Below are 12542 nucleotides of genomic sequence, written 5' to 3'. Positions count from 1 at the left end.
AGGTTACATAAAAAAGCACTTTTATCCATGCACCAGCTTCTCAAATGTTTTTTTCCTTTATCTGTGGTCTCTGAATAGGCTGTTAAGAGCTATAAAAACCAAGCTACCTATTATTCACTTACATCAACTTTAGCTCTTAATTAACTCCAATCCCTCATGTGTGATTGGTTATGATGCCTCCTTTGACAATACAGCCTTACCAAATTTTGGCTAATAAAAATCTTTTTAGAAAGTAAGCATTAAAAACTACCTCCAGGAAATGTAAACCAACCTTTAACTCTACACAAAACTTGCTTAACAAGTGATTTATGTCTATAAAAATGTCTCTAATCCTTTCCATTACAGAGGTGTGTCAATTTATGAGACTGCTGCAAACCAAGTTCACCAGCTTCATAAATGGGGCGGGAGGGAGGGGATGTCAGAAAACAGAAGAAAAAGGCATAGCATAAGACAAAGCAAGTACAGCATTACATTAAAATAGAATACAACTTATGACTAGAATTATCAAATTATAAAAGTCTAAAAATCCAGTGAGCATGTTTCTGTATCTCAGGTTATACCTATGTATACCTAGGTTATACCTATACCTATGTTATACTGAAGATAGAAGTAGTACGCATTTTTTAAAAAGGTCTTCCCCCATGCTTTCATAGTGTGTTCCAACACAATGTATACAAGTTAGCATTCTTTACAACAGAGAATGCACCTCATGTACATCCCTATGTATCACAGCATCCAGTCCAACATCTGGCTCATAACATCAGCGAGCCCACCTATATACAGTCTTTACTTACAAAGAAAGAGTAAAGGTACAATGGGTGCAAATAACTGTGAATCACATTAGGATCATGGGCTATGACAGTCACGCATTCCAGACATTCCTTTAAAAACAAGATACCTATAAAAGTTTGAGACTCAGGGTAGGTAAAGAACACTAATTTACTGGCCCAGATTTTACTATTCACAGATTTTTAAGTCACCCTGACAATCTTGGTCTTTAGGGTAATGTTTTATGTTGTTTTGCTCAAAGAATAAGCAAATGAATGAATGAATTAAAAAGAATTTAAAACACTTGGTCTTTGCCTGGACATTGTACTAAAGATGAAGAGAATCAAAATCAAGTATTGCCACAGTGAAAGGTTCCCATAATGTCCTCAGAGTCAAGATAATGAGTTCACCTCTGAAGGACCAAATCTTCTGCATAAAATATGCACGATTCTTTAACCAACCCTCAACAACACTCACAAAAAACCTTAATCTGATAGTTCTATGTATACACATGTGAGTAAATATTTGACTCTATAAGATACGAGTTAAATAACTGCAAAAATAGTCATGCCTTCCATTTAATTGCTTATTCCAATAAAAAGAAAAACTCGACCTTTTAGAATGTACTTTAGAAGCATGAACTTGCCTTCTAGGATATTATACAAAGGAATTAAGAACTTTACATAATAATTTACATACACAGATGTTCATCACAGAATTATTGATAATGACCAAAAAATTTGTAAGCAACCTAAAACATTTAACAATAAGAAAATGGCTAAATTATGGTGCATCATATTAGAGAACATTGTGTAGCCATTAAGCAGGGGTCGGGGGAGTGTCAAAATACATTTAATGGAATGGAAAAATAATTTTATATGAAAAGATTAAAACTTTTTAATGATATTAGATCTCAATTAGATCTGATGTTAGATCTCAATTAGATCTTTTTAATGATATTAGATCTCAATTTAAAAAACATATATGTATATGTATATTAGACACACACACACACAAACACATTTATACAAGAAAATGAATAGAGAAAGGAATGAACAGAAATATATACACTTAAATTTTAACACATTTCTCTGGATGGTGAAAATTATTAAGTTTTTAATTTTCTTTGTACTGTTCTATATTTTCCAAATTCCCCACAATGAAAGGGGAAGTATCATTTTTTTAAAAAGCTTTCTATTCTTACAGCTAGATGTTTGAGTGTATTTTAAGAAAAGCATACTTTTTTTGTTGGGGAACAGGGGTGGCGTGGAGTTGGGGTGGGTACAGACTCTAGAATCCAGCATCTGCTCATGGATGAAAGCACAAAACTGTCTAAATTCATCCAATCAGGCTTATCAGTTTACTGTAAATAAACAACCTGGGATTGAAAACTACTAATAAACTAAACCATAATCTTAATATCATGGACAACAAGAATATTATGAAATAAAAGAACTGTCTTTATAAAGAATAGTGATACATAACATAAGGATCAGTTTAGAGCAGTCAGAAATGAGAGAAATTCTTTAAAAGTGTCAAACAGTGAAGCAAGTAGATAAAATGAGCTCTATGCAATGAATAGAGTTGTTTCAACTATGTGCCAAGTATATCCTATAGTGCTGGAAAAACTTACGAACTATTCTCATGTATACCATACACTTAAAATAGCAATTAAGTTGCTTTATATTTAAATACAAAGGTGAATAAAATGTATACATAATAAAAGATATGTTATATGTGACCACCTCTTTGCTTCTAGGAAAATGTGCTTGCTTGTATTGTTCTAACCCAGTACAAAGTAGCTAAATCATAAATAAGGTCAGCAAATAGAGGCTTCATAACATCTGGACATTCCTTCAAGTTATACGGTACCATGAATTCATATATAAGAGAAACGCTTACAGTCATAAAAGGCTACATACCAGTGAAGAGCACGACCACTTTTTGAGAAATGTTTGAGTATGTACACTATACTATTTAAAGATACTGTCAGGTAATAAATTATAATTTGAGTTTTAATTGTGTTATTTAAAATACCCTCTTAAAATCTGGAGTATGATGATTCTTTCCCTACTGGTTTCACCCTCCTTCATTTGGCAAACGCTGGATTTTCTCACTTACACTTAAAAGTAGAGCCAAAATTAACAGCTTTAAATATAGTACTTTATGCCAATACCATGCCCTGCTTTGCTTTTTTTTCACTCCCTGAGTTATCAGCAACATCTTATTACTGCCGGGAACTTCAATCCCTTCACTTTAAAATGTTAGAACAACTCACCTGGGGCATACAAAATACGGTTAGTCTACAAAAATGGTAGACAAAGTCCACAAGGCTTGTTTGATCAGAGATTATTTACATCATTTTAATTAAAAAATAATAATCGATGAAAATGAATGCCATGTTAACATTCCACTTCATGACCCACAACCCAAATACTTCAAGAATTAACAAGCCAATAAAAACCAGGTAAGGTTCCAAAATACCAATAAATTAGCCTTCACTATCTGAGTAAAATATTTTTAAAAAGTAAAAAGTCAATATAAATGGTGAAAAGTAAATAAAGATGTTTAAATATTTTTATTTTTAATGAGCTAAAGTGACATTAGTAATTCAAATTATGAGATATGGTCCCTCAAAGACATTTAAATAAATACTAGCCCTTCTATTATCCAGCTTGTGTGGTCTCAGACAGGTCAATTTCATCTCTAAAACCTTAAATCTCTCTGTATCTGTAAAGTGGGTATGATAACTATCTCAGAGTTATGAGGTCTGAATGGATTAACAAACAGGAGGATGCTTTATATTAATAAATGAAAAATCTCTACAAATGTAAACGATAATCTTTCCATTCTAATTAAAAGCAACATTTATGTTCTTTCGATTTTAAAACTATCAAAAGCTTAATATGTGAAAATTTAATGCTAAAACTAAAAAAAACTATACTTCGTCACTAAACATCAGACTAAAATCAGCTTTAGATTTCTAAGCCGAAAACTGAGATCAAACAGAATTCTTCAACAGTTGAAATAGGCTTTTTCCTCTTACTAGTCACCTATACCTTTTACATATTTCAGATATACCTACCAGAAACTATATTACTGCTAATTATCTTGCCCCCCAAGGTAGCTAATGATTTGGGTACTACTGTAATGATGCTACCACTGGTAGTTTTCACATAGGTTGCAGCTCCAGGGGTTGCAGCCATCCGACCTATAGATGGGCTCACTGTCGGCCGGGTATAAGTTGCCTGTGTGCCTAAAAAAGGGAAAAGGCAAAAGAAAAACTTGTCATTACTTATAGAAGAATGATAATTTATACAGTTTAACTATTTATACAGTTTAACATATAGTCTAACTATATAATTCAATGTAATCTACACTGCTTTAACTTGACAATGGAATTTCAAGGTGTCAAGACATTAACAATTTACAGCCAGTTTTCAATGCACATAGCAAGAATTATAACCAAATCAATTTGAATGAATTTTACATAAAAATATTGTGATGTATTATATCAAATTACTAACCCCAAGAAAAAGTATAACTAACTCTGTTCCCTTCTTCTACTACTCTTTTTCCACTAGTTTTATCCAAAAGAAAAGCATTTTAGCTATTTCTGTTATAGATTTTAAGGTCTCTGCATATGCTGTCTCAGTGCCAAAAACAATGTCAGCACTCAGCAAATAAGGCATTTTTTACCTAACATTTTATAAACTTTTACTGTTTTGTACTCTGCTACTCTGTAAATACATTTCCATCTTTTAAAGAGTTATTCCATCATTTTAGTAGAGATTAAAGTTGAAGCTGCCAAGAATATTTCTTTTTAGCCTAAAAAATTCATTATTTACATATTTCCTCAATTTCAACTGACTTGTTAGGATATTTTTCTTCATGTCTCTCAAAGGATTTCTCCACTACTGCTAGGACTTTTTTCTTTTCCAAAACAGGAATTAAAAACTAACCAGATGAGCCTTTTACAGTTTCTTATAAATCCGGTAACTCAGAAATACCATTCCTAAACTAAGAATTCTTAGTCTTGGAGAGAATGAAGATGGCTAAGATAACACCTCCTTCAACTAAAACAATTTTTTTCATTACCAGATTCAGAAGTCACTGTGATAACCAATTTCAACAACCCTCACCCCCCAAAAATGCTTTTAGCAAGTTATTCACCATTTAAAAATATAATCCCTATCTTTTTTAAAAAAGGAAGAACATTGAGTAGAATGAGTTTAAATTGGTTGCAAACATACATCTTGAATAAGAAGAAAACATCTAGTGCAATGTAAGTATGCTATGTAAATATATAATTTGAATCAGTTGAATTATAATTGCAAAAAATTTCAACTTAACGCTTGTTTTTTAAAAAAGAAGCACTTATTCTAATATAGATACATAAGCATAGACACACTATTATTTTTCACTACCTTTAAGGAAATCATATATACATAACACTACTATCTTTGTACCAAATGGAGAAAAGTTTTGGGGGAAGTATGATAGATTTAATACAAGAATAACAGTGTTTTTAAAATACAAGCCTTGCATAGAGACGGAAAGTAGAATGGTGGTGGCCAAAGACTGGGGAAGGGAGGGGTGGGTACGGGAACAGAGAGTTACTGGTTACTGAATACAGAGATTCAGTTTGGAAAGATAGAGCTCTGGAGCTAGATGATAGTTATGACTGCAAACTAATGTTAATGTACTTAACGCCAGTCAACTATACGTTTACAAATGGTACATTTCATGTTATGTATATTCTACCACAATTTTTTTTTTAAAAAACAGTACTGGGTTTTGATTCAAACAGATCTGGGTTCAAATCCCAGTTCTGCCTTTTATTGACTATATGAACTTGGGCAAGTTGCTCAATGTCTCTGTTTTATAGCTGAAAATGGAGATACTAAAGCCTAAAGGAGACTAAGCACAATGTTTGTACAGACTTTTACCTACTGGCCAATAGATGATAGCTTATAAACTTCAGACAGGTATCATTTTACACTATTTAAATTCTACCCTCCACATACTGACCCTCCTCAAAAAGTTTGGTAAGAGTTACACAAATTTAAAATAATAGTAATGGCTAATTCTAATATTAATAATGACAGCCACTGAGCACTCTGCTGAGGAGTTTACATACTTCATTTCAATTAATACTTACAATAACCTTTGGTCCAGGAATTATTATCCCATTTAAATAGACAAGGGGAAATACTTAGAGGGATTAAGTAACTATTCAAGGTGACAAAGGGTGGTACTATTTAAAATGTCCTACACTGTCACTTCCTTGGGCATAGCCTGGTTGCTCTCATATCAGGCAAAATGCTATCCTGTGCTTCCCTCAGTCTGAGCAATGCTTACTACACTGCAATGTAATACAGACTCCCAGGATCATCAAAATGAGATCCTGGTGGGCTGGGACTGTGTTTTCATTCACTCAACAAATCCTGACTAAACACTTGCTTACAGACCAGCTCTGCATATGAGTATATATGGTGAATAAAACAGACACAGTCCCTTATGCTTACAGGAGCTTATGGTCTAATAAGGTGAAAAACATTAAACAAATCAACAAACAAGTAGCTAAGTAATTAGAAATTGCAGCTATAAAGGAAAAGAACAGAGGGACCGTACAACAGTAAGAGAAAGCTATTTTCAGTTGGGCAGAAGAGGGAAGTCAAGAAAGGCCTCTTTGAAGAATTGTCTCATTAACCTCTATCTTCCCAGTGTCAGGCACGTTACTGATACAGAGAAATTACTCAATGAATATATGATGAATGAATGTACTGATGCTCAAGAAAACTTACCAGTAGGTGTGGTAACCAGCTTAGTTGTCATAATTGCACCATTACTGCTAACCACCATAATAGGGGAATTGCTACTGGTGGGCAGAGTGGCTGTCACTGGTTTGGGTAAGATTTTACTTGGTTGAACTTGTTGTGTGATGATTTTAACACCTTTGAAAGAAGAAAGATAAAAATCAGTACAAATCATTTTTAAAACCAGGTGCCCTATACCAACCCAAGAGGACAGTAGTTACATTTACTCAGTCTTACTTAAAGAGAAACTTTCTTCCTGTGGATGAAACTCTTTAAACTTTTATTTCTCAAATTCCTATCTTTCCTAATTTCTCTTACTCAAGAATACAATCAAACATTATAGAAGCTCTTAAATTCTTAAAGAAAACCAATTTCTTTTTCTTTTGTCTATGAGCATGCCTTACAAGAGCTTTCAAACCAAATTAGCCACGACCTGAACTTTTACAGACAATCTATTCCATTTAAATGCGTGGGATAAAAGAATTAGGATAAGACGACAATAACAAATATTAATGTAGCTTTTATATATTCCCAATTACACCATTATTTCTCTAACCACTTAAACTCTAAAGGCTGTTGAAAACCATAAGGAGCCAAGAACATTTTCTTTTTGAACCTTTATTTTTAAATTGACTTCTTTTAAAAGTACTTTTAATAGCTCACTTTGTCAAATACAAAATAAAGGATACACTATTATTGCACCTACAAAAATATGCATGTGGACAAGAATTTGAAGGCAATATGTAAAAATAAAATAAAAATGTTATAGTGGTAAGGTTATTTTTTTACATTTTTCAAAATTTTTATTTAAATGTTATAATTGTTATACTGACTTTCCAAATGTACAACGTCCATTTAAAGGAAATATTTCATGCTAACTACAAATTTAAGCACTAATAATTTACTGAGGAAGAAAATTTGGTAACACTTTTTCCCCATTAACTTCACTGAAATAATTCATGGGATAGAATGTACTCCATAGAAAACAAAAAATTTTATTACTTTTTTAGATGGTGATTAGGTTGAGATGTTAGGAAGCAAACAAATCTATTTATTTAGTAGCCTTAAGTAATTTCAAATTTCTTGTAGCCAACAAAAAAACTAATATGATGACATCTAGGCATAACTTGGCAAATTACCTAATCTCTATGACTCAGCATCCAAAAAAATAAAGAGACTACTAGCACATACCTTCTAGGGCTATTGTGAAGATTAAATAAATCAAAATTGTAAAGCACCTAGCACATAGCAAAAATTCAATCAATAAAGTATTATTATTTTAGAAATAAAGTAATTCTGACTAATAAATCATAAACAGTGAAGCTCTAAGAGGAAAAATTATTTCCAGTATTATCTCATTAATGAATTACAATAATGCTTAAGGCACATAAAAAGAAGTCCCCAAAGAAATAACCACAGACAGTGAAAAACTTATGAGAATCATAAGAAACTACTTTGCTTACTCCTACAAATAAAATTTGGATCAAATAGATAATATTCTAGAAAAACATTACCAAAACGGATCTCGGAAAAGAGATATCTAAATAGACAAATTTCCTTAAAACAAATTTTATTAGTTTCAGGTGTACAAAATAATGTAATAGTTAGACATTTACACCCCTCACAAAGTGTTAACCCCCCCAATCTACTACCCCTCTGACATCGCATATAGCTGTTACAACACCATTGACTCTAGTCCCTATGCTGCACTCCACATCCTGTGACTATATATATATATATTAAATTATAGTTTGGTATTATTCAGTATTATTCAGCTTCAGGTGTACATTGCAGTGGTTGGGCATCAATAGCAAGATATGAAAACAAATTTTTAAGAGCTCCCCCTTTCTTCAAAGAACAGCAGGCCCAGATAGTTTCACATGACAATTCTACAGTCCTTTAAGATAATTCCAATGTACTTAAAACCATCCCTCTTAAAAGTTCTCATCACACACACACACGCAAAATGCGTACCTGTGTAGTGATAGATGTTAAGTAATGTTAACTAAACCTGTATCAAATCATTATGTTGTATACTTAAAACTAACAGTTATATGTCAATTATATCTCAATTAAAAACAAATAAAAACTACTTCAGGGATCAATTTCTGACAAGACAGCATGAAGAGATCTGCCAACCTGCTAGCTAACACAATGAAACTGGTAAAAGTAATACAATCAATGAAAAGCTCTAGAAATGGACCCAAGGACCAATGAATAAACACCTATTCAAGAAAATTCAGAAAAATTCAATAAGAGGGGCAAGATCTGTAGTATCTCAACCAAGGCTGGTTCCTCCTCTCCCTGTCCTCGACCCATTACAAACAAGGTCAAGACTGCTCTCCAGACCTGCTTCAGTCAAGAACACAGGGTTTCCTCTTCCTCTAGCTTCCAGTTGTAGGGTTTTCAACTGCACTTGAAGCAACAGGACTTCAGCTTATTTTGTCCTGCCCCCAGGTACCTATGGCTAGGGTTAAATCCTGGGCAAGTGCAGTCAAGAAGTGGGTGCTCCTTTCTTCTGTTCAGCACCCAATTCATGGAACAAAGGCTCACCCTTGGTCTTGGTGCCACTGGGAATACTGGGGTCCTGATCACCAAGGCCATGGCTTGTGAGGCGGTGGCTCCACCACTAGGAGAAGTAAGCCGAGAAGATCTCAGGCTGCTGTCCATCCTTCTACTTGCCTTCATTCACTCAGTGCTTAGCTTCTAGAGCAGGGATGTCATTCAGAGAAATATGCTCCTGACCCAATCCCCTGAGCTCCAGAACTGCCTGAAGGTAAAAATAAGTCATAAAACAGATAACTCCTAATCTCTTCCCAAAGGAACTGACTTCATTTGCAACAGAGCATGATGGAGAAATTCAATTCAAGTCTAAGGGTGTTCTCAAGAACAGTGGAAGATGTGATAAAAGAAAGGAGATTCATGGATTTACTGAAGACACAGTCTCAACTACAGGCCACGTAGTTTGCAGGAAAAAAACTGAGGAATAAGGAAGCTGCGAAGAATCCTTCTGTGGTCAGAACAAATATCAAAAATAGACCTCTGAAACTATTTCTTCAAAGAAGCCACAATTTAGGTTAGTTTGTTCTGAGCAACTTATGCTCCATGGCCTTGCTGAAATCAAGAGAGCAATCAGTTAGTAGAGTTTAACAGCTGAGTGTGATCATGGAAAAAAAGGAAGAGAGCAATACCGATACCACCGTCTCAGAATAACTGTGGGCATCCCCAGAGCTGTACCTCCTTGAGGAATAACACCAGAGGCTTAATCTCACTAAAATAATTGATCTTGTCACAAAACATATAACCAAGCAAATAAAACAACAAATGGGGGGAACCAGTACCCAGTTATATGTACTACATAAAATATCAATATAAACATCTAAAATGTCTAGTTTCCAACAAAAATTATTAGGAAGCATACAGAGAAACCGGAAAATATAACCCATTCACTAGGAAAAAAGCAGGTAACAGAAACTGCCTATATGCAAATGACCAGATATCAGATTTAACAACAACAACAAAAATACTTCAATATAGCCATTGTAATATGTTTACAAAACTAAAGAAATCATGATTATAGAAGTAAAAGAGGGTATAATGACAAAGTGGCATCAAATAGAGAATATTAATAAAGTGATAGAAATTACAAAAAACAAATGAAAAACCTGCATTTGAAGAGTACAATAACTGAAATAAAAAATTCACTAGAGACGCTCAAGAATAGATTTGAATGGGCAGAAGAAATAATTAACAACTTTGAAAATAGATAAGAGATTATGCAAGTTGAAGAATAGAGAGAAAAAGAATGAAGAAAAATGAACACAGCCTCAGAGAAATGTGAAACACCATTAAGTGCACCAATATAGATATATAATGGAACTACCAAAAAGAGAGTAAAGAGAAAATGAAATAATGCCTGAAAAAGTCCCAAATTTATTCAAAAAGCAGTAACTTACACATGCAGGAAGCTCAATAAACTCCAAATAGGATAAATAAATCCAAAGAGATCCACAAACAGACACATCATCCTAAAAATGCTGAAAGTCAAAGACAAAGAAAAAACCTCGAAAGTAGCAAGAGAAAAACAACTTACCACTTACAAGAGAACTTCATTAAAGTTAACAATGACTTCTCAGCAAAAACAATGCAGGCTAGCAGGCAGTAGGATAATGCATTCAAAGTTCTCAAAGGAAAAAAACCTGTCAATCAAGAATCCAATATCTAGCAAAGTCTTTACTAGATAAAAACAGAATCTACTGGTAGCAGACAGCCTTACAACAGACACTAAAGGAAGTTCTATGACTAGAAGAAACAGAAAACAAAACAATGATGTCCACTCTTGCCAGTAGTATTCAACATTGTACTAGAGGTTCTAGTCAGGGAAGTTAGGCAAAAAAAAGAAATACAAGGCACCCAGACTGTAACAGAAAAAACTATCTCTATTTGCAGATGACATCATCTTTCATATTAAAAAATCCTAAGGAATTTACTAGAAACTACTGTAACTAAAAAATGACTTCAACAAAATTGCAGGATACAAAATCAACATGCAAAAATCAGTTGCATTTCTACACATCAGTAAAGGACAATCCAAAAAAATGAAATTAACAATTTCACTTACAATAGCTTCAAAAAATAAAATACTTAAGAAGTACAAAATTTATACTCTGAAAACTCTTAGCACAAGTGAATAACCATATGCAAAAGGATAAAGTGAGATTCTTACCTCACACCATAACGAAATTAACTCAAAATGGATCAAAGACCTAAATCTAAATAAATGGAAAAACATCCCATGGTCATGGATTAGAAGATTAAACATTGTTAAGATGCTACTACTCCTCAACTGTTCTACAGATTCAATGCAATCCCTATCAGAATCTCAACTGATTTCTTTGTAGAACTGACAAGTTGATTACAAAATCCATATGGAACTGCAAGGTACCCTGAATGGCCAAAATAATATTTTAAAAAAGAAAAACAAAATAGGAGTACTCATACCTCCTGATTTCAAGGCTTACTATAAACCAATGGTAATCAAAACAGTATGGTGCTGGCACGCAAAAAGACATATAAATTAATGGGATATAATTGAGAACCTGGAAATAAACCCATATACGTGGTCAACTGATTTTCAACAAAGGTTTCAAAACCATTTGGTGGGGGGATATTCTTTTCAACAAATGGTATTGGCACAAGTGAATAACCATGTGTAAAAGGATAAAGTGAGATCCTTACCTCACACCATAATGAAATTAACTCAACATGGATCAAAGACCTAAATTTAAAAGGTAAAACTATCAAACGCTTAGAAAAACACAGGGATAAATCTTTATGAGATTTGGCAAAAGATTCTTAAATATGACACTGAAAGAATGAGTAACAAAAGAAAAAATGAATTGAACATCAAGATTAAAAACTTTTGTACTTCAAGGGGTATCATCAAGAAAATGGAAAAAAAAACAAGAACATGAAAAGACAACCCAAAGAATAGGAGAAGGTATTTGCAAATTATATATCTGATAAGGGCTTGATATCCAAAATATGTATATTAAAAAAGATTTGTATAACTCAAAATACAGAAAACCCAATTAAAAAGTGGGTAAAAGATGTAAATACACATTTCTCCAAGGAAGATATATAAAGGTACAATAAGCACATGAAAAGATGTTCAACGTCATTAGCATCAGAGAAATACAAATCAAAAACAAATGAAATACCACATCACACGAACTAGGATAGATAGAATTTTTTTTAAAAATCAGAAAATACAAATGTTAGCAAGGATGTAGAGAAATTGCAACCCTCCTACACTGCTGGGGGGAATGTAGAACAGTGCAGACACTTTGAAAAACAGTCTAGCACTTTCTCAAACAATTGAGAAACAATTGTGAACAATTGTGAAACATTGAGAAAAAATGTGAGCAATTGTTTCTCAAACAATTAAACATAATT

At 33.2% G+C, this 12542-nt stretch overlaps 1 protein-coding gene across 16 annotated transcripts in view; it reads right to left on the bottom strand.

The window, feature by feature from the left end:
- The window catches only part of EMSY (EMSY transcriptional repressor, BRCA2 interacting), an 89670-nt gene that overhangs the window by 29173 nt on the left and 47955 nt on the right, over positions 1-12542 (bottom strand). For all 16 annotated transcript variants that reach the window (XM_081062546.1, XM_081062556.1, XM_081062547.1 and 13 more), the window contains 2 exons: positions 6576-6725; positions 3854-4024 (listed from right to left, as the gene is read on the bottom strand). In XM_081062546.1, the coding sequence (XP_080918672.1) occupies positions 3854-4024; positions 6576-6725 (321 nt within the window). The remainder of the gene's footprint in view (positions 1-3853; positions 4025-6575; positions 6726-12542) is intronic.

The sequence above is a fragment of the Rhinolophus hipposideros genome (assembly GCF_964194185.1).
Source record: "Rhinolophus hipposideros genome assembly, chromosome: 10".
In the NCBI taxonomy this organism is placed as follows: Eukaryota; Metazoa; Chordata; class Mammalia; order Chiroptera; family Rhinolophidae; genus Rhinolophus; species Rhinolophus hipposideros.
This window is presented reverse-complemented; position numbering and strand designations above follow the sequence as displayed.